At 40.4% G+C, this 23,887-nt stretch overlaps 1 protein-coding gene across 1 annotated transcript in view; it reads left to right on the top strand.

Moving 5' to 3' along the window:
- The window catches only part of lrp1bb (low density lipoprotein receptor-related protein 1Bb), a 230,752-nt gene that overhangs the window by 139,116 nt on the left and 67,749 nt on the right, over positions 1–23,887 (top strand). Inside the window, exons 25-40 of the mRNA XM_076109566.1 lie at positions 2,733–2,897; positions 3,251–3,495; positions 6,336–6,467; positions 6,681–6,908; positions 7,231–7,405; positions 7,711–7,805; positions 11,202–11,351; positions 16,950–17,090; positions 17,211–17,336; positions 17,550–17,681; positions 19,488–19,622; positions 19,870–19,999; positions 20,253–20,379; positions 20,544–20,695; positions 21,385–21,509; positions 21,745–22,116. Coding sequence (XP_075965681.1) covers positions 2,733–2,897; positions 3,251–3,495; positions 6,336–6,467; positions 6,681–6,908; positions 7,231–7,405; positions 7,711–7,805; positions 11,202–11,351; positions 16,950–17,090; positions 17,211–17,336; positions 17,550–17,681; positions 19,488–19,622; positions 19,870–19,999; positions 20,253–20,379; positions 20,544–20,695; positions 21,385–21,509; positions 21,745–22,116 — 2,630 coding nt within the window. The remainder of the gene's footprint in view (positions 1–2,732; positions 2,898–3,250; positions 3,496–6,335; positions 6,468–6,680; positions 6,909–7,230; positions 7,406–7,710; positions 7,806–11,201; positions 11,352–16,949; positions 17,091–17,210; positions 17,337–17,549; positions 17,682–19,487; positions 19,623–19,869; positions 20,000–20,252; positions 20,380–20,543; positions 20,696–21,384; positions 21,510–21,744; positions 22,117–23,887) is intronic.

The following is a 23,887-nucleotide window of genomic DNA, read 5'->3' as shown; positions in this document are numbered from 1 at the left end:
CATGCATGGGTTTGGCAGGTACTCTCTAATCTTCATTCATATGTGTGTGTGTGTGCTATTTTTTTTTTCTTCTTTTTAATCTGTAAATGAGATTTACAGAGCAATAAAAGGTTTTAGTGCATCATAATTGTTCAGCATTTTATAATTATAGTTAACGGAAAACAAACAGTTGTGAGTATTTCACTGTTGGCATGGCCTTCCATTTTCAAAGATTTCATGGTGGGTTGGGTCAGGATACAATTTTATTTCCTTATGAATCAGTTTTTCCGTGGCGTGTAAGATCTGTTTTAGTTTCCCGTTCACAGTCCGGCACTGAAGGTGCTTTAATCCAGCGTTAGGATCATAGATTCGGGGACAGAGGTGCTGAGGGTGATGGAAATAACTCTGATAGGATGATTTGGACAACTTCATTTTAGATGCTTGTTGTATTCTGTTGTGGTTATGTATAAAACTAAAAATAAATGGATGGAAAAAATAAAAGTGCATGCATACTACCTGCAGCAGTAAACATAATACATCCATTTAGGACGTGTTTTCTTAGATCACGTTCATTAGGATACTGTCTCACACTTTTCTCTTGGAAATCCTGGTTGAGTTAATTTTGTCAACTGAATCGTTATTCCTTATGTGAGAACAAGCAGCCATCGATCCACTATGCACTTGTGCAAGGCACAGATAAAACAAATGTGCAGTAAAAGCACTGACCGATGCTGATTTACAGACAGATAAGATGGGCATAATGGATAGTACTGACAGTATTTAAAAAATAGTGCATCAGTAATAACATGTTGAACAAACGGCCACGTCTGCTCTTATTTGCAGGTTTTGATGTAATAGGTTAGCTTGTTGGAGGTTTAAATATCCCGAAGAAAATGATTCTCTGTCCTCAAATGCTAAATTAAGTAAAAAAAAATTTTACCGGTGGATTGCAAATAATGCAATGTCGATGTTTTTGGGTTCTTGCAACTATGTCCACATACTTCTTGAGGGATTCTTTGTAGAATAACAAAAAATAAATAAAAAAGCTAAAAGTCAATAGAATTATAATTAGTTACATGTCTTTTGTTGACTATTGAATATTGTTTCAATATATCATGCAGGAAAAAAAATTTGCTGTAACTGCTGTAAGCCGGGGAAATTAGTTCTGCAAGGAGAGATACTGATTAAAAAAAAATTCAGGGGCATCTGAGCGAGGTAGAGAGAAAAACACACTCGCCCACCACTGCAGAGACCCAGGTTCACCTCCCAGCAGCTATGCCTCTGTCTTGGCCGGGTGCCGCTTCAAACACAGCTGCACAGCTGTCAGTGTTTGCTGGTGCAAACAGGTGATGAAGCTGGTGAAGGATCATGTCACTGTGCTGTGACTCTACTGGTTGGTCAAGTAGTCTGGGTAGACAAGGGTGGGATCCGGGTCGATTAGCCAATTTTACATGCACATGAATGTATGATTTATTTCATTTGCTGTGAATTGCAATTGTCACAACTCAATTCACAACAACAGCTGCTCTCTCGATGTCCCCCAGATGTGCTGCATCATATGTGGCCTATTGTAAAACTATCATTATTGACGAGTGCGTTTCTAAAAAAAGATAGATTTGTGTACATATTTGTTAAAGATTCAAATGAAATACTACATTAGTAGTGTAATTGTATCACAGAGTTCTAACAAAGTGATTATATATTAATTAAAACATGTAGTTGTTTGCTTTCTGAGTGCTGTAAACACAGTTCCCCTATCTAAAGAATATAATATAATATTTGAAATAAACTAGTACAAATTATAATTATAATTATAAAAAAGCAGATTATATTTTCTCTGTTGTAGGTGTGTTGCTTGTATTTCATTTTGGTACTTTGGGTGAATGTATCTGAGCAGTAGCCAGCAGTTGTATACTTTGGCTAGTATATTTCAGATTTAAGCAAAGCCCAGACATTCCTAAAATCAATTTAACACCCCTAAGAAATGAGTAATCTGCTCATGCACTCTCTCCTATAGCACTCTTTCACATTTGTGAGGATGACTACATTTCATGGTTGTACAGAGCAGGATTAATGGGTGCTTTTGGTGCCTAAAGGCGCATTTCCATTCCAGGGCAATAATTCTAATCTAATTACTTGAATCCACTCAAAGGAGTGGGCCATCGATCAGGGAGGCCTTATCAAGTGAATACGGCTATTGATCTGGACAAGGATATTTCTTCCTAACACTGTTTCGTTGTCGTCAGTATGTGATTTAAGCTCAAGTGCCCATTTTCTCCTTCATTCTAGCTGACTTTTTCGACCAAGGCAGGACATAGGCGTTATTTGCCGAGTTGGAGTATGACTCAGGATTCTGCCGATGGTCACATCAGTGACGGTGTTCATTTTCAGGCCTCATTGAGCAGTGGAAAGTCACAATAAAACAGATGGCCTCCCATTTCGAGGCATGTTGCAGATGCTGAGGGGTTGCACTGGATCGCTGGTGCTGTTCTTGGACAGCCATCACTGCCACTGTCTGTGTTAATACATACAGTTTCAACAGCATTGTATACGCATTTACTGTGTTTTTCAGTTTATAGTTGTAGCACTGAAAATTGCATGTGACTGAGGAATTGTTCCTCGATGGTGTTATGGTCTAACAGCCCTTTTTAGTGGATCTATAAATTGGGTATTTTGTCTATTGTTGCTTTTCCTCATAAAAACAAACCGCCAGTGATCAATACTAAGTGTTGCCTTTGGGTTCCTGCTCCAAGGATCCTCTTCTGGACTGACTGGGATGCTACTTTCCCCCGAATCGAGGCTGCATCAATGAGTGGAGGAGGTCGACACATTGTGTTCAAGGATATGGAAATCGGCGCCTGGCCTAATGGACTGACTCTGGATCATTTGGAAAAGAGGATCGTTTGGACAGACGCACGGTATACCATTCGAGTTTTCACACTGTGTGGAGAAGCATTCACACCTTTTACAACTTCCAATACATGTGTGACATTATACACTCAGAACGTTTTACCAGTCCCTGAGTCAAAATTTAACTTGAAGCTCCATTCTCCCAGTGTCCATTAAATAATTGAGGATGTGTCATATTTAGAGATCTGCAATGTACAATGCCCATATTTGGTTTGAAGTGGGTCTTGAACAATTCAGCAGTTCCATCAGTGGACTGGTGTGTTACACTTTAATCTGCCTATTTTTACTCCTCCCTTTCAATGCATTTGAAGAGCAGTTCGGGCGTTGATATGGCTGTTTGTGTCGGTCTCTTTTGGAACAGCTCCGACGCCATTTTCTCTGCACTCTATGATGGAAGTGGGGTCATTGAGATCCTCAGGGGCCACGAATACCTGTCACATCCGTTTGCTGTGTCTCTCTTCGGAGGCAATGTCTACTGGACAGACTGGAGGACGAACACTTTAGCGAGAGCCAATAAGTGGACGGGGCGAAATGTCACAGTCATCCAGAAGACGAGTGCTCAGCCTTTTGACTTGCAGATCTTCCACCCCAGCAGGCAGCCACAAGGTGAGAAGAGGTTTTTTTTTTAATGTGGCTTTACTGTTGGAGTGGGTCGTTTCACTTTGTTAGCTGGAACCAGGCTTATATATAATTTGTCAGGTTTGCTCTCCTAGGATATATGCAGTAGGGACTTTGAACCCCATTGCATTGCAGTCAATGAAGACCTTCAAGGTGGGGGCTTGTTATCCTATTTAGCATGGCACCTCTGGATCATTTAGAATAAATCTGACCTTCCAATTCCAAAGAATTATCATTCAAATGAGACCAGGACCATAGCAGCAATTAAAACGGTTCAGTAGGTTCAAGAGCACTAACAATTCTCCTTTGGGTCTGTCGTATTCAGGCTTGTTAAGGGGTTTAACGTACAAACTTACTTCCAAAAATCTAAATTCAAAAAGGATTCATATTGAATCTATCTATAATCCTTCAGTGAGACAGGATGTTGACTCAGGATACATTATCTTTTAAAACACAATTTATTCCTGTGTTGCAAAAAGGGAAATTAATTTGGCCTGTCAATCAATGAGCATGTGTCTGAATGGAAAGGGTACTCATGCAGAGCGTTAACTAGCTTGAGTTAATAGTACCCCTGAATGTGTTTATCTCACCATTGAAATGATTCCATTCTAAGTGGTTCATACCACTTTATTAAGGCTTTTTTCCCCCGACTGAATGTGAATAAAGACGTCTACAGAATGGGAACCACATCTGCCAGTGAATAATTGTAGCATATCCAATTATCAAATCAATTAGTTATGTAAAGAATGTCTTATGATGAGAGGAAATTAAAAAAATAGTTTTGAAACCATATTCATATTGCATATAATATAGCATTTTCAGAGAAAGCTTCTGAATCTGGATCTTGTCATCAGCTTCCAAGACATATTACTAAGCTCAAATTGATAATCATATTAATTCTGTTTTCAATTTACTTTTTTTTTTTTTGCTAGATAGGTTGTTTTGAAATGGATTTTTGATTAATTTGTTAAAGCAGAACCAATAATAAAACACTGGATTAAGGAACATGTTGGTCCATGAGTGCCAAGACCGCCTGGTTGATGGATCAGTTTCTATTTCAATGGCCTTCAGCATTGCCAAGCTTCAAATGTGTCTGCCTCAGCCTTCTTCATATGTAAGCCACCATCTTTAAATGGGGATTATTACTGTGGTAATCGGGTTTGCATCTATTCAGTGATTCCTCTGCTTCTCCAGCATGTCACGAGTTAATTTGCTTGTTTCCTTCCTGTATCTGCATTCTCTGACTGTTCACCATAGATAAGTGTGAGCAAATGGGAGCGCTTTAGCAAAGAAGACAGAAAGCGCGCCTAATCCTATTTTAGAAAAGCTCAACAGGGGGTGGGGGTGGGTTATTATCCACTCTAGCCAGAACCGAGGCCTAGGGATGTGATGCTCCGCTAGACCACAAACATCTGGACCAGAGAATAAGAAAAGAGGGGATGGATGAAGAAAGGATAGCTGAACACCAATATGCAGATCTATTCAGCAGGTGCCACAGTGGAGATCCACTGGAGGCATAAGCAACCTTTAAATACATTACGTGTCAGTTCAAAAGCCAAGAATGTGTTTTTACATTAGAACGGGTAGCGAGCATTTTTAAATTAGGAGGCAGTCCCAAGACATCACAGTTACGTTGTTGATTACAGACAGAGCATCGCAAACAAACCTACATGTTTGTCTATTGCGCCATAATACAGAGCGAAATGTGGAGACAATTACTTTTTCAGATGCTCCCATGATCATTAATCTTTCCACTTATTTCTCTTCTCAGCTTTTGGGTTAGAAGCTGAGTATACATTGAGTAGCCTCGAATTAGTGTGCAATTTTCAACACAAATTGGCACTATGGAGTCTTCAATACTTCTAGTAGTATTGTACAGTACTAGTACATAAACAAAGAGGTTTGGCTGAGGATATTTGTACAGTCATCATTGTTATTCTCAATATAATATTCATACCATTTAGAACACACAGTTATTATTTGCAGGCAGACAAACCACACTGTAATTGTGTCGACAGTATTATCATGACAAATGAGATATCGCAAATATGGGTCTCTCAGTCGAAAGAAGCGCTAGCATACTAAATTGTATCATCACTACATGTGAGCCTTCGCTGAATATGACTTTTCTTCATTTTTCTTTATTTTTAGAGAGTGCCACCATTTCCACTGCCTTAGCATATCAGTGGGCTCATTTCTTCATTTATTTTCTTTGCAAATACATCTGACAGTTTAGAGCAAACAAGCACCGTGGCTCTGTTGTTGTTGTTGCTGCCTGTTATCCATCATTCAGGTGAATGCAGCCCTGTTCAGATGTCTCCCTATTAGCATACAGAGTCAGCTGGGTGCTGTTTACAGCACGCAGAGACAGAGTTGAATTATTTTTAGTTGTTGTCTTAAATAAGCCACATTTGTGATACAATGGGACTCTCCAATGTGTTGCTGAAGGAGTCCAGGAAATGGACTTTGAATGAGCTTGTTCGACATGAATCATCCAGAGTAGTTGGATGTGTATGATGCATGAAATGTGATTGCAGCATGATGGAAAATAACCAAACTGAGGGTTTCTTTCCTTAGTTCTACTGTGGGGATTTATTCTGAAAAGGGCACAGTAAGAAATTCATGACAACGGACTACACGTGTATTGCTTCTATAGGATACTAAGTGCTCAGTTGAAAGCTGTGTAAAGTGAGCTTGCTGTGCTGGTCTAGTAAAAAACTGTCGGCAGTTTAGGGTCTTAATTTATCTTGGCCCTATCTCTTCGATTGCCATCTCAACTTCTCATACTGAGTGTTCGTATATGTTCCTCTTTCTTCCCTTCCCATCAGCCTCTAACCCATGTGAAGAGAACGATGGACGTGGTCCCTGCTCACATCTGTGTCTCATCAATTACAACCGCACTTCGTCCTGCACCTGTCCGCACCTTATGAAGCTTTCACCCAACAAACAATCCTGCTTTGGTGAGTGACAACATCTTCCTCATTTTTTCATGCTTTCTCCTTATGTTACTGTAAAACTATATGATGTTATGAACTACAGCGCAGGTGTTTCGCTTTAACATGTGAATTTCTGAACTTTTGATTGACATCGGCGTTCAAATTCAGGCTGTTCTTGTCACACTCTCACCTGGATCTGCTCGTATGGAATGATTGATTTCTTAATCATCTCACCAGCGTTGAAAAGGTTCCTCCTGTACGTGCGGCGGTCTGAAATCCGTGGCGTGGACATTGACAACCCTTACATGAATGTCATGACTGCGCTAACGGTGCCAGACATTGATGATGTCACAGTGGTGGACTATGATGCCCAGGAGGAGAGGATCTACTGGGCTGACATCAAAACCCAAACCATCAAACGGGCCTTCATCAATGGCACCCAGCTAGAGACCATCATTTCTGCAGGTGGGTGTATTCCAGACATCCATGAAAATACAAAGTTAAAGCTGCGTGCGGTATGTGCTACAGTTTATGTGTGCGGCAACTGATTAGTTGGTACACACTCTGTAGTACTGTTCATGGTCATGGAGTATTAGTTGTAATTAATAACTAACTTTAATATGTAATTGTTGTTATGTTTTCTCTTTGATTTTTTTGCAAGGTACATCAAATATATAAATAAAAGTATAGTCATTTGTTGAAGACCATTCGTGTAGCTTGAGCTTATTTACATAAGAGTTTTGTAAAGCACAAAGGTGTGATAGTTTTTTCGTGCTCTTCCCGACAGACATAGTGAACTGCCGCGGTCTGGCTTTAGACTGGCTTTCCAGGAACTTATACTGGCTCAGCTCTGAAAATGACGAGTCTCAGATCAATGTGGCTCGCTTTGATGGCTCCCTGAAGACCTCCATCATCCACGGCATTGATAAGCCAAGGTGCCTTGTAGTGCACCCCGCCAAGGGGTAAGTAGCTTAGAGCAGTCCGCGCACTTCATCAGCGCCTCACCTCCGATGCATAGTACCAGGAAACGTGCCCACAGACTTCACCTGTACGAGCGATCAAAGCCGTGTCGTTGTAAAGACAATAAGCTCGAATTATTTGTGCAGATATTTCCAAGGTTGTCAGGTGGAACAAAATCTATTGGGTTACATTCAATTTTCAGTTAATAAAACGGTAATATTTATTGACTATGTTTTAAACCTGATTATACGGTATATCTCGCGCCTAACTGGACCACTAACTATTCACCTCGCACCTTCCCACACAGGAAAATGTATTGGACAGATGGCAACACCATTAACATGGCCAACATGGACGCCAGTAACAGCAAGGTCCTCCACCAGAATCAGAGGGATCCTGTAGGTCAGTATGAGAGCTTTATGTAGCATACTGAGTTAGACCTCCTATCCAGCTGTAGCTCAAGGGGTGACCAAGCCAAGAAGATTGTTTCCTACATACGTGAAATTACATTTATTTTCAAATTATGTCTGTTCAGTTTACATAAAGTCCGTATGTTTACATGCATATTGTAATCTGATTTGATCTGAATATAAATAACCAGATTAAAGCAACTACATAGATAACATTCACCAATAATCCAAGAGCACTTGATTTGTTTTGATTGTCTGGAAGGATGTGTGGTAGCCCACTGCAAACATCCAACAGAACCAGACAGAAATTGAGGGAGTGTGTCAGTATTCCTTGGTTGTGGATTCAATTTAAGGTAATTTAATTCAATTAAATTTACGAGCATCAACAGCTGTGCTGCTGCATGCAGCACTTTACATCTGTGTTCACCTCATTACAAATTCATTTGAAGTAATTCCCCTTTTTGAACCTTAATTTGACAAAGATTACCTGATAAAGGTGTTCTCGTGAAAGTTATGGCAATAACAAAAGTTTGAGTTTATCTGTTTATAATCAATTCATTCCAATGCTTGTACATGCCCTGACTGTTGCAAATGGGATCAGCAATGTTTGTACCTGGTGATATTTTCCTCATTTCGACAATGTCAACAAGAATCAGACATCACATCACCTCAGTGGTGATGTTATCTCAACAGGCAACGTCAAAGAATGTCTTGGGTAAAGCTGTCGAAGTGGCAATTTCTTTGAAACCTAAACAAACACTAACACAAGGCTACACCGGAAATAAAAAAAAACATGTTATCTGTGTACACTTGTATCCTTCGCTAATTGATTCCCAAAGAAATAATTTACTTTTAAATGAGTTTGCAGCAAAAAAAAAAAGAACAATTTGTGTTGCTTTTCTCTGTTTGTTCTTCCCATGGGAGTTCATTTCATACATGATTAGAGTGTCAAAATCCTTTATGTTAGCATCATAGAACCAGTTCTATGTGAATCTTGCACTATAACAGAAATGAGTATCACAATAGAAAGTAAATATCCACTTGGGTGAATAAGATAGCTATGAATGGATGGACCTGGTTTGCTCCCGACACTGTCTTCACCCCAAAAAAACGGCCCCACAGGTCAAATAAACACAGGACTGTGACCCAGGAGTACGCTCTTCATCTCCCATGTGAAGCTAAAAGTTGTTTTAATGTACTTATGTAAGTTAACTTATGTAACTTACTTTGGACTGCATATTGCTCAAGCCCATCTGCCAAGGGCTGCCTTCCACACTGCAAGATGAGCTCTTGTGTTTCTGGTTCACCTATTGTACATCGGTGAGATTGTTTCCTTTGATAAACTGAACAAATTTACAGCAATGCTCAACCCCGCCTTCCTGGCTTCGAGGATTATGACTCATTCACTGACTGTTGGATCATCTTTTAATTGGACAGTGTTCATTGGCAGATATTGAATATCATATTTATAACTATGTTTTAATCAGCCGTAGCTAAGAATCGTTAACTTAGAAAAATCCATTTCTATCTTCCTAGGGAGCCGGTCGTCTATCTCGGACAGCCATGTTTCTACAGCTGCCCAGAATGGAAACTGGCTCTAGCGAGAGCCTTTTCTGTTTTACGATATCTGAAGTTAGGTTGAAGTAGAGTCCCTACCTGTAGGCCATCGTAGTTATCTGACGCGCTTGGAAAGGGAGGGGCTGAGCTGAGAGGTATTTAGTTGGTTGCAACTTGCCACACACCACTAGATGCCACTAAAACTTCCACACTGTCCCTTTAAATAGAAATAAAGGTTCACTTCTTCTGAAAGGGTAGGCTGTGTGTTTCTGGTCACTATACCTACCCTACTGCATGCACACAGCAGACACCATTTTGACTGATCTGTGATGCTTTTAAAGGACAGCAAAGGTGACAAGAGAAGAAACAAATCCAGGTCTGCAGCAGAATCCAGTTTTTTTCTGGACAATACTTTCACTCTTTTTGTTACATCCGTTGTTTAGAATATCTGTGCCTGTATGATTACTTTGTTGTATTTTCAGTTCATTCAAAACGCCATTTACAATTAACTATTACGGGAATAAGAAATCCACTTGTTGACCAACTCAAAATAAAACATAAATACATTTAATTTGATGTAAACAACAGGGGCAAAAAGAGAAAACACAGATGTAAAATCTAGTATAAGAAATCCATCCAGGGCAATGATTCAGATAATTGTCCACACAAGTTCCTTCAAGCAGCTGTAGAGTAGGATCGGCCTTTTGGTGTCTGAAATGTGCAGACGTGTAGGAATCATTGAGCAGTGGTTGTGGATGACCTCTGCTGTGATGCACTGAAAGTAAGGGAGGTGAGCGATGTACAATGTTTCTGTTGATGTATCATTGAAATTTGGGGAAGTGAATGTCCTCCAGCATCCATATCTGACAATATTCAGAGTAAATAGGGTAAATGTACATAATCTTAGATTAAAGATACAGGTTTGTGCAACTTAGTCCTCGCAGATATATTTTTGCATAGCAATCTTGCCGAGCAAGCTCAACACTGATTCATACTGTGAGGATAATCATTTAAATTCATTGGGAACACTTATTTAGTTGCTGCTGCCCGATATTTAACATTTCCGTCATGTTTATGTGACTGATATTTCTATTATTGTACTCGCTTGCCACATGATGCATGCTTAAGTGAGGAACTGCAGCTTGATTTAGCAAACACATTTAGCTGGTCTTCATGTCGAGTGGCTGTTTTCACACAGCTCAAAGTCAAACTCCCAGTTTGTCACACAAGCAGCGCCACTGTCTTCGCTGTATTTCTTCATTCTCCTCTGCCTGCCTGCCAGCATAACAGATTGCAGGGCGCACCCATATTTCACTGGCTTCATTTATGATTATGGGGTAGACCTGGGGACAAGCGTAAATTAATGACGCATTGTGACTGTGAATCTGCCAGATATAAATCCAACACATGGTGTGAGACAGTGAGTTGTCCAGACACCATCATATCAGGAAATGGATTTAAAAGCACCCAGTCTCACCCTTTTCATGTCAGCTGGAGTTCTGACAAAGAGATCCCCCACATATGTGACAGTGAACACACAAACCTTTATATCAGCCCTAACCCAGGGAAACTACAATATGCAAATGTTCAGGTAATGCAGTTCTGAAATGTACTGTTGTAACAATGTTGAAGTCTAGTCAAAAGGATTTCACATGTAGGAAGATTACATGTAGCATGCCTAGTCTACTCCCTTTTTACAGCTGATTTACTATTTTATGATTTTGTTTTCCATTTATTACTTATTTTGTTAGTCTCTGATGTAGTGTTTTGCTCGTGTCTCAGCGAATCCTAACACAAATGATTGCTAACCTGGTGTCGCCCTCCTTCACAGGTCTCTCAATAGACTACACTGCCAACAAGCTGTACTGGCTAAGCTCAGCCAATGGCACTATCAACAGGTGCAATCTGGACGGCAATGGGCTGGAAGTGCTGGAGACTCTAAAGAGGGAGTTAGCCAAAGGCACGGCTCTGGCGGTGATGGGTGAGTGGAGTTTGTCACGAGTGCATCAGATTGCCATTAGGGATTAGTCAGAGAGTGTGGAGGGATTACATGTTTAACCGGTTAAGTGGCTGTAGAATGGAGCTATTTAGTCAGCCTTGCAACAGTTGTGCTTCACTTTGTGTGGAGGAGCAGGGGGCATTAGATAATTAAAACGTAGTGCAGCAGTGATTGATGATTGATTTTCTCACCCCTTTCGTAATGAAAAGGAAGGGGGATGTTCATTATGTGTTGATTTTTGGTATCAGTGTTGAATCCAATGTGTCACGTAATCCATCAACTCATAGGTTCATTTAGAAATCCTCCGAAATCTATACCTGCAATTTCTGGAGAGACATTGGGGAGACTGGGGATGGTAGTAATAACTTTTATTGGAGCAAATGATTCAATTCAATTTATGGAAGGTCTTGATGAAAAATAAACAGTCTTTTATGTTTGTTTTTTATGAAGTGAAAAATGTAATTTTTCTTTAACAATAAAAAATTACGTTAAAACAATTGCTGCAGGTGCATGTGTCTCATAGGCCTTAAGGGTCATTCCCTGCCACAGCTATGGCAAATGTCGATGGCTGGTCCAAGCTCTGTGGGCCCAGAAAATACTTTTTAATGAACTGTGACAATGACGCGCACCCCAAGCAGCTATTACAAAACTGTTTTAGCATGTGGATTTAAAGTTAGTGTAGTGTCTTGCATGGGACAGGTCTGCTGAAGTGATGATGAAGGATGCTCCGTGGACACTGTTCTTGCTGGTATAATCAAGTTTATTACAAACAAGCAACACATGCCATTACGGACGTCTAGATCGTCCGGAGGTCTCAAGTCGAATCAGAAAGTCCCTCCTTTAGGGCTCTCGCTTCATCTTTATATAGGTTACATGTCATGCCGCATACAGGGCGGAACAATGAGAGAATGTATGTGGCCCCCCTCATTCTGCACATCCACCCTTCTGCCCCTGGTCTCCTGCACATCTGGTTTTCATCTAATACAACTACACTTGGGGTCTCCACTGTACTGTGTAAGGCCTGAAAATATACCACATTAGCATGCAAAACATCTAATTACACTTGCGAAACCGCTTGTTTAGGTTGTTTATGCCAAACCGTTATATCTACAATACAATGAATACAAGGCAAAAAATACTTTCTGACCTGAAAATATTTTTTGGGCCGAAATATCACAATTTTGCTCACAGAGAAATGTCACTTCTCTTGTGAGTTCAACAAAGAAATGGGAGTGTACGGTATTGATGACATCATCGCAGCTCCTTTCTGATCGGACAAATTGACAGTGTTACAAAACTCCCCGGTCTCCCGGTACCTGTAGCTCGCATTACATCAGTCTTAACTCACAAGGTTTGGCTCTTACCTTTTCTTCAGCGTTTCCTTGTTTGTCTACAAACATAGAGGCTTCCAATTAGCACAGTATGTCAGTTCAAACTGAAACACATGCTAGCTCTGCCACAGCTACAGAAAATGTGCAACATTGTTGAAATGCATTGACAGCATTGTACAATCACAGTAATACTCAGTGCAGTAGCCCACAGAAATCAACCTTTATTACTGTATTGGTAAATAACGAAACTGCTATTTGGGCTATACCTGTATACTTCAAATGGGTGACTAATACAATTTCATTTTTATTTTATTTTTTCAAATCAAATCAGAATTTCTAAATTGTCTCACTTCCACAGTGCTGCAATTGGGAAGCTTCCCAGTGAGCTATGCAAATGCTATTCATTGCCAAGATTGGTAATGAGAAGGGAGAAAGCATACTGACAAGAGAGTCGTCAGGTGTGTGTAATTGTGTGTGTGTGTGTGTGTTTGGACCAAAGAGTCATTCTTATTTTTTAAGGAAAAAATGAAATCAATAGTGTTGTTCTTGAAGCTTGTTATTTATCATGGCATTTATTCATTTCATGTGTGGTGGATATCTGCCAGTGCTGTAAGTGCTGAGAGCATAAACACACACAGAAAAACACAGCAGTGGCAGTTGGAATCCCACTGTTTGTTATCCGTTAGCATTCTGCAACCCCAAGCCACATCTTTTTGGATCATTTTTATAGGCATTTCTTACAGTCAAGTCTTTGACTATGGAGGACTGTTTCTTATATGGACGACGGAGACTTCATTACTGCGTTACTGCGAGAGATAAAACTGAAGGTGACATAGACTAATGGCTCGGTTCCTGCACAGTAGCAGGTACAGCAAAACAGTGAAATGGTGTTTGCAAGTCTTCATCAATCACAATTAATGACATTTTCTTATGTTGAGGAAATTGTTCTGAATGGTAGAATGAACAGCCCTGTATTGCATCGCTATTATACTTTTTTAAAAAGAGAAATTTCACTGTGGTTGAACATTTACATTTGGATTCATGTGAGCATGAAAAGTATATTTTATACTCATAAGACCACCGTTAATGAGATATGACATCCTTTTTTTATAATCTAGGCATGAGATGATTGGCTTTACCCACTGTTAAGTGTAGATATTAATATTACATTTGGAACGTTAAGTTTAGTGTTTAATAATGCATGAAGCAAATTATATCTTCTTTTTCAACCTTTACCAGATTATACGTCAGCAATGATAGAGCTATTTTCCTCAATTATGTTGCAGAGATACCTCATTCAGTGTAAAAACAACACAGCTCACTATGTGTCTATATGCATTTCAAACCCATTCAAAACTACGACTTTAATGTTGACTGTAAATGCTGCTGCTGAGCAAAGAGCACATTTAATAGTTCTCTTAGCCTGTGATTAGTGTTTTGCATCTGGTGTAATGTTCACTCACTGGTTGTTGTCAGTGAGACATTCAGCTTCTCATACTGAACCAAGATGCTTTCCTCCTTTTCCGTAGACCATTGAGCTGCTTGTAAAATGTGCAGGGTCAGCTGAAAATGAGGCTCGGGGTTGACAGCAGGGCAGCAGCCCGACATGTCATTTTCCAGTCCTGAGCCTCTTTTGTTGACAAGGGAATAGTCTGTTGGCGATACCCATTACAGAGAAATGTCCCTTCTGCAGTTGTTGTTGTTTTGTCTCCATGGTGAAAGATGCAATTAAGTGAATTTGCTGACCATCCACTCGGTTTATACCCCAATGTTTTCTTTATCTCCTCTTTCTTTCTTTCTTCTTTGTCTTACTAGCTCAGCAAACTGATTCGATTCCTAATGGAATAGAACAAAGTATTATAATTACAATATTGATATACAGATAACTACATGTACAGCCATTGCTAGGGAAATAACATGTTAGATATTGACAATTATGGGTAATTAAAGTCTCTTGTGCTGATTGATCAACGGACGTTAATTAACACCAATCTAGCAATCGTTTCGACTCTTTCTTGTCTGTGATAGCTTGATCGATCAGTTGGTTGTTTAAAGTGGTTGAGGTTACTCAACAACGTCATGTGTGAATGAGGAAAGCTTGAGTTCTATCAGGATCTGTATCTCCCTGATAGATCCACAAGTGACCGGCTAAATTAAACCCTAACCTGTCAGATTCAGAGAGCAAAATAACTATAATTGATCAAACTGACAATCCACTCAGCAGTGTGTTGAAACAAACACGCATGTGGTGCTCATGTTTCCTTTTGACTTTTACATTTTGCACACATGTCTTAGTGCTTGTTCAGGCTGGTTGTGAAAAGATGTAATGAAGGCACTGTTAGGGACACAAGGTCGATCCACTCAGATCTCGGGGCTCTGTAATAATTGGATTGGCTTGAGGAAAAGGTAAGGGCTTCTATTTAGAAGATGTAGGTGATCCATCAGCCTTGACTTGCCTGGAATCAAACTGGCGGTTGAGGTGGAAATTGAATATGATGTGCCACCAGCGAGCAATCGCAGCTAGCCAGCGGTCCCCACGGCATCAAATTAACACAGAGTGCAAAGCTAATCTGGGCTAGCGTGCCCTCCAGGGTCAAATGTTTTGTAAACTGCATGTAGACTGTCATTCTCACTCATGGGAATTTGTGTGATTTGTGAAAACGAGTTATGTGTTCCCTTCAGGGATGACATTGAGCCCAAAGCTATTAATGCAGGTGGGAATTGTTTCTGTGTGTTTGTGTTTTTATTCTAAATAAATCAAAAAACAAAAAAGTATCTTAGCTGCATGTGATATTTGTAGATTAAAACCCAAAGGGCAACATTTTTGGTTGTTTTTTGTAAATACAAATCGTCTGATATCGTGTATTGACTGCAAGATAGTGCTTTTCTCATCTACATAAATTTTCTATATAGTGTACTTGTACAGTAATATACTGTAGCCGAAGAGAGTAATAAACTGCAGCAGTAAAGTAGCTCAGAAGGGTTTATTTACCTGTAAGTCATTTCATTTGTGGTGGCTGCTGCTTAGCAGTCATTCCTTGGTGTGGAGTGTTGCTATGCTTCTAAAACATTTGTTTAATGTTTTAATGTTTGAGAAAGATGATCCTTTTCAATAACCAATTTCTATGTTACTTTATAAGTAGGAATTTTCCTTTCCATAATGCTGCCTATTTTAAAGCCCGCCTCCTACGTGTAATGGTTCATTTTTGCAATTGTGGCCCTTTCAAAGTCCATCTCCACTCCATATACAGTGTCTATTTTGAAGCGAGAGGAGCCCACCTGACTCTTCTCCACTTTGCACTTCAGTGGGATTTTAAAAATTGAGAGTCTGTGGCAAAGTGCCCGGACTGTGCATCGCTGATTTCTGCTGAGGACAGAATTGGGTGGTTGGAGGATAGTGTGTCGGTGGCTGGGTGTGCCAGGAGCCTATTGTGCATGTGCCTCTTTACAAAGACACACTCATCACTTATGCTCACGGCGGCAGCATTACTGATGCCTCGAGGTTCACTGTCACACAGAGCCAGACAGACCAGCCGGTCCGTCAGGGAGTAGACAGTGAAACGTAATGACACATAACAACTACAGTACATGTTGTCATTTCCCTTGGTGCCAGACCCAGCACTTTGCTTTTAAACTCAAAGATTGGCGCATGAGAGAGAATTTTCTCTCATGAAATATGATCTTATGAAACAAGAAAGATGAGGTTGAATCTTTTTTTCATGTTCTGTGACCAAAATTACCAAATTAGATTGATAAGTATTACTGCGGTTCATGCATGAGGAGTGGGAATCTGCTGAATATCAATTATTGAGAAATGTGATGTGCATCTCATGGTCATAAAAATATAAAGTATGTGTAAATCCTCCCCAATTGAAAATTACAATTGTGCTATATTGGTCAGGCAGCCAAATTGATGAAGTGCATGGATGTGTCTTTGTTGGTCTGTGGACAGAGCGGGGAACAGGGTGTTCCAGTCTTTAATCTCAAATCAGATCAGAGAACGCCTCAATTAATAGATCGGCTTTCTGTCATAAGAGCAACTTGGAATTGGTATTTGTTTGTGCTGTGGTGTTTTTGAATGTGTGTTTGAATTGAACATAATGTGTGCATACAGTAAAGACGACATACAGTAATGCTGAGGTACTACCTGAAGCAAAATGTACACTTTTCCCTTGCATTGCAGTCTGTGGCCATATATATATATATATTTTTTAATATCCATATCTGCAAATGACATTGATTGTTTCAGGCGGGAAGCTCTGGTGGGCGGATGAGGAATCGGCACAGATGGGAACGGTTACCAAGAGAGACGGACGGAACCCTGTGATCCTGAGAAACAAGACGAGCGGGGTGGTTCATATGAAAGTGTACGACAGGGAGGGTCAGAAAGGTAAGCATGCTCACGTTACCAACACACTGATAAAGACACAGAAACACACACACACTACCCTCAAGCGCCTATTTATGGTGCCTTATATCTTGCCTTTTGCTGGTTGTGCTTAACATTCAGGAAGAAACCAGTGCCAGATAAACAACGGAGGATGCTCACAGCTCTGCTTCCCCACTTCCGAAAACGCCCGTAGCTGTTCTTGCACTGTTGGCTACAACTTGCGTAGCGACCGCATGTCTTGCGAGGGTACGTTCCCCAAATCATGTGCTGAAGAGTTGCCTGTACGCTCCTATCAGCATTTGTTTCTACATACATCTTTGAAATCTTTCCGCATTCATGACTCTAAATGAGAATGATGAGTGCATGTGATTGATCTATACATAAATCATAGTGCATTCATGTTTCACAATGCTTTAACACCATTGTTTCGGGTATAATGGCTCAATTGTCATTCTTTAGGTGTTGACTCATTTCTGATGTATTCCATCCATGAGGGAATCCGGGGAATCGCTCTTGACCCAAATGACAACAGTGAAGCTCTTATGCCCATTACAGGGACACTGTTTGCTGTGGGAGTTGACTTTCATGCAGGTATGGTATCATGCAACACACGAGGGGAATTTTTGATATTGAGTATAAGTCAGCAGATATATCAGAGATATATTTTCCCAACTGACTGACTGTGGCAGAGTATATATATAATATATATATATACAAGTAGCAATACTTAAGTAACTAGTTAAATGTAACTAAAGTTACTAAATTACATTATATTACACAACATGCCGCTCTTTCCCTCCTTTATATCCTACAGTCCAAATCGTTCCTTCTCAATCTTAAAACAAGGCGGAGGGAAAGGATTGTGTTATAATAGGCTCAAACCTTATGAATAACGGTCTATGGGCTCGTGAAAGTGCAGCGTAGATGAAAGAGTAAAAAATTCACATTACATAGAAACCTCAGTATTACTATTCACTCACAATCCTAATACAAAGCAATTCCCAAGATATTGTATCAAATGAAGGTCCCGTAACGCGCATTGCAAAACATGAACAGAGTAGCTCGTGATGTCATTTGTTACATCCCTGCTCCCTTTCACATTATATATATATATATGATAGAAATGATAGATGTATTACTCCAGCAAATGCTATGAATATACTATAGGCCGGTAGTGTTCCATATGTATAATTGGTTGCCACTGAAGCATGATAACAAAAGCTATGTAGGAAATTGCATACACACAACTGAAAACAAACAAACTGCGCACACACACACACACAGGGTTTCATATACCGAGGATTTGTAACAATTATTTTTAGAAGATAGGCACCAAATAAAACAAAATGCACGCTTGGGTGATTCCACATGTTTTCAATGAATTTCCCGTGTAGGTTTGCAAAAAAATGAGAGAAGAAAATTTAAATGTGGCAATAGGTCGCGGAAACCAATATAATATTTTCGCAACTGACTGACTGTGGCAGAGTCAGAGACCAACAGACCTACGCTGTCACTACTCTACAAGGAATTCTTTTTTAATTTCAATGCAATCCACACAAATGAAATTCCATTAACAGAAGTTTATTCAGTGGCAGGTATTCAAATGATCTCAACCGCAAGGAACATAAATAATTAACGATAGTTGATGGCAGAAATGTATGGTAGTCTCTATAAAACAATTCCAAGGTGTGTACGCCCACTGTAATTATATATATAAACACGTATAAGTACTGCACTTTCCTCAACTGAGACTTTCTATATAGACCTTCTTCTCTGCCATGGATTGCTAAGCCCATCCAAGAGCAGTAACTGATAGCTCACGTACATCATTGACTTGTCATTACAGAAGCCAGGCTGCCAGAGCAGAACAGATGAAAGCCCCGCAGCTCTATTCTGTCGTATCTGTGCTATGTGTTAACAGCGTGTGAAAGCACCAGCAACAAGAAAGTGCAAATAAACATGTTAAACCACCTAACCTCCTAACAACCTGTACAGAGCCAAACTGACAGGCATGCATGGAGATGCACTTGAAGGCTGCATCATAAATACATGACATGCTATTGTATATGCCTTTGCAGTGAGGCTGTAGAATCAGAAAGGGTCGATAACAGTTCTACCAACACCATGTTTTGCATGAAGCTGTAAACTGCCCTGTAAAAATGTTGCCGACAATTGCCTTTGCTGTTCAGCCACTGTATGCCAACAAAGAGCTGTGGATGAACTGCGTGGGTATTTTTGCCGTCATGCTTTATAGACAACATTTGGTGAAATGGGCCGTGCTGCAATAAAATGCAGTTTCATGAGCTGCTTTGTTTGAGGGCATAAACACTTTTTTGTGGCAACCGCATTCATTCATCCCATTTTCTCTTGTAATTAACTCTATTGTATGTTTTGCAGGAAATGACACGGTGTACTGGACTGACATGGGTCTGAACAGAATATCCCGGGCCAAACGTGATCAGACCTGGAGGGAAGACATCATTACTACCGGCATCAGCCGGGTGGAAGGCATCGCTGTTGACTGGATTGCTGGTTAGTGTCGCAATGGGAGTTTATCACCGTAGGCTGTCAAGTTGGTATTGATTGGTGAAGATTCTCACTTTATGTATAATGCTTCTTGTTATGGCTTGAAGTACATTTGTTTTGAAATGCTAAAACACACCAAGCTTTAGTGACGGTGTTGGGTATCCTCCACATAAATGTGTGTAAGTTCATGAGGGGACCTTCTCATGTACCACTGCTGCATTTACACCAGGCTATTGCTTTTTTTTCTACACAGGAAACCTGTATTGGACGGACCATGGTTTCAATCTAATAGAAATCTCTCGTCTCAATGGTGCATACCGCTCAGTGGTCATATCTGAAGGCCTTGATCAACCTAGGGCCATCGCTGTACATCCTCAGAAGGGGTAGGCCATGTCTTTGTGTTTTCATGTCTGTGTTTTACCTATTTGAGTGCATTATTTGCTGTAAAGTCCAACCGATATATTGGCAGACCAACACTGTTTACCGATCACATATATTGGTTTCAGTGTGTTGGCAGTCATGCAAATAGAGAGGCTCTTTATTGTTCAATTTTAAATAATCTACCCCATTAGAAATGTTTGTCACACCGTTGAGCAAATCAATGTAAAGGAACATTGGTACTACTCTGCTCGCCAGGTATCTCTTCTGGACTGAATGGGGCCAGCACCCCTGCATCGGCCGCTCCCGTCTGGACGGTTCAGACCAGGTTACCTTAGTCAACTCAGGCATCATGTGGCCCAATGGAATTTCCATAGACTACGAGGTACAGTTGCACACAGATGCAAAAAACACAATCGCCAACTTCTCCCCCCTCCCCATTGTGCTGCTACTGAATACTGTACTTCCTACCTCATCTCTTTTGTGGCTAAAATAGGACTTTGACTAAGAGGTTCGGTTTGTGATATGCAATTAAAACTTACCTTCCAGGAAAATACATTATACTGGTGCGACGCTCGCACGGATAAGATCGAGAGGATCAACCTTGAGACGGGGGAGAGCCGGGAGATTGTACTGTCAGTGGCCAACGTAGACCTGTTCTCAGTGGCCGTGTTTGGTTCTTACATCTACTGGTCTGACAGGTAATTTATTATTTTCATAAATGCACACACATGCAGTGCCCTGCAAAACCCACAATACTAACCTGACAAAAACCCTTCCTTTCAAAGGTTTCGGAAGATATTAATATCAGCAGTTCCTCATCGTGACGGTCACAGCCTATTTTCTTAAATAAATACTCTAGGTAGAATTCACGGTCATCATCGAGGGAGAATCTTTCCTCGCTCTTTGTAAATTCAAACGCAAAGTTACATTTGATGAAGCCGCATTTTCTTTTTATGGAATTGGTCGCTTTATACATTTTCATATACCTGCAGTTCTTTGGAGAACAGACTGAGACAGGTTTCAAACTATTGGTTAACAAATGGTTTTTAAATAATTAATTGCGTGTCTCTTTTGTTTGTTTGTCTGTTTTGCATGTTTTTTAACCTCTCTTGCATGACTTGAAGATCAATTATCTCTTTCTCTCCCCATCCCCCCTATCACAAGGCCCACAACAGAAAGAAGCTGTTAGCTTTATTGTGTTTTGATCATCAACAACTTGAATTGTATGTCAGGACTGGGGGACAGTAGTCTTTGATTTTGCTTTAATATTTTCAAATGAATGATCAGTCTTTATATGTATCTGACTTCGCCATTAACTCGTATCTTTAAAAGTCAAAGTACAGTATGCGTGATTCTCTGCAGCCACTCATGTGTTGGTGTACTTCAGGGCTCACTCCAACGGTTCAATCCGACGTGGCTTCAAGACTGACACCAGTGAGGCTGTGACCGTGAGGAGTGGTCTGGGAGTCAATTTGAAGGATGTGACAGTCTTCAATAGAGGCAGAGAAAAAGGTAAAGGTTTCAATTTACAAGTCTTGATTTACACAATGTCGCTCACTATTGCAGTCTTTCACTAGACTTAGTGTTTTAGGACTTTTACAAAATACCCCTTGCAAAAAATGTGCGGCTGCTACACTGCTACAATGATTCTCATATGTGATGTACAGTCACGTACAATTTAAAGATGCTTGCAAGGGGGCAGCAACTGAAACGAATCAATAATTGAGCAATTGTTTGTGTTTTGAAGGCACAAACCCATGTGCCAGGAGCAACGGAGGCTGCCAGCAGCTGTGCTTCCACCTGGGTAGCGGTCGGCGGACTTGCTCCTGCGCCCATGGTCGCTTGGCAGAGGACGGCTTTGCCTGTGAGCGCTATGAAGGTTATCTGCTCTTCTCTGAGAGGACCATACTGAAAAGCATCCACCTTTCTGATGAGAATGACCTCAACTCACCTGTCCAGCCTTTTGAAAATCCTGCTTTTTTCAAGAATGTCATCGCCCTGGCCTTTGACTACAGTCAGAAGACAGCTCGGACCAACCGCATCTTTTTCAGTGACGTCCATTTCGGAAACATCCAGATGATTAACGATGACTGGACGGGGAGATCTATTATTGCAGAAAGTAAGTATTCTCCAATCCCAAAGTGTTTTTACATGTACAACATCCCCACCACTGATAATAACTTCTTATGCTACAGTATGACCGATGCAAGGTTGGACTGCACAAGTATATTACCAATTTTAATCAATATGGCCCTCTGAAGTTTTGAATTGCAACGTAACATGAGCACTTTAAGCATGTAAATTGTACTCGAAGTGCAATTTGACGTTTACATTTGCAAGCCTTTTTTTTTTTTACTTACTGTATATGTAACTACATGGATTGTGTGTTGGGCTGAGCTTGCTGCCAACATGCTTCTGCAGTGCACAGTGGCACTGTTGCTGAGCAGATCCAGTACAGACACTGACATTTGACTGCAGCTGTTGCTATTGTGATGTGCTGCTCTCATTACATCAGCGCTCTAGATATGGTGTCATATTTATTTCTGTTACAATCATATGGGGGCACATTATTCACATATCATTGATAGCATGTACATAGGTAGCATAGCATTATCATCAATATTGTAGCATTTATCTTGACATACTCACTTCTCTGCTGCTCCTTTTTTGCCCCCAACATTCCTCTGAAAAGACCATTTAATACTGTATCAGTGGGGTATAATACCTATGTTTGAAAGCTTTCTGCTTACTGACTGTCACAGATTGAATGATGGAACCAATCCTTCTCTATTCCTTCACTAAATCCCAGTCAGACCTGTCTTGATAAGCTTGACTGGAGTCAGATGAACAGCAAAACCCTCTGTTATGCTCGGCTAGCATCCTCTGTGAAGTTTCCACTTGGAGCAGAGCTCAGCGCCGTCCCACCGACCCCTCACACTGGGAAACTGGCAGTTTTCCCACTCAGTGTTTTCTGAGTGTTCCTACTCCCACACCCTGCCGAGAGAGCTTTCTGCTTACTTATTTATCTTCCAGAAATGAACGAGCGTTAATAAGAACCCTCGGCGGGATCTGTAAGTGTCCTTCACACTCCCGCATTTGTGAAACGCTAAATCAAAGTGGTACAAAGAATTCATTTGAGTACACTGTACAATTTAAAGGCTTGACTACATGTAAAAACAAACCCATGTAGTTTATATAAGGGAAGGGCAACATTGTTTTCTTTGCATGCAGTTAAATTGCATAAAACTGGTTTAGGATACCACGATCTTCCTTGTTGTCAAATTAGCTTATTTGATGTTATGCAGCTTCTCCTGCACTGTATGTAAAAGCAAGATCTCTTCTATTTTCCTCAAAAAGATTCTGCCTGCATCACGTCTTTGAGAGAAGGTGAAGATGTTAATCATCCATATTTCCCTAATTAAACTCCACGTGCCCCATTAATTACTCCCTCGCCCGGGCCAACAATTTGTGAGAAACTCCAAACTGCCAGACACCTTTTATTGCAAACTATTAATTAGTGATCGGCTGACTCAGGTTGTGTCTTAAGTATTCTAGAGCAGTATTCTAGAGCACAGTTTATGGGTTTTAGATAAGGGGACACATCTCTAGAATGGGCCAAATGTTCACCATTAAGGCTAATTAGGGGCTGTATTCACAGCTGACATTTCACACACAAACAGAACCCGATTCATGCAGTGGTCCCAAAGCCCTTAGAAACCACTCTGTTATAGCTGACCTTAGGGGCCAGTGGCTTAGCATGTCTTTATTGCATTTTAATAAATAGGCTCTATCAGGGTAAGTAAGGTAAAAGAATTACGTTTCCTCTTTCCAGGGAAATTGAATGCTTCGTTCAACTGATTTTATATGATTCTTTCAACATTCTATTGTAC

This window comes from Anarhichas minor, unplaced genomic scaffold (genome assembly GCF_050575085.1).
Source record: "Anarhichas minor isolate MPS153535 unplaced genomic scaffold, ASM5057508v1 ptg000004l, whole genome shotgun sequence".
NCBI lineage: Eukaryota > Metazoa > Chordata > Actinopteri > Perciformes > Anarhichadidae > Anarhichas > Anarhichas minor.
This window is presented reverse-complemented; position numbering and strand designations above follow the sequence as displayed.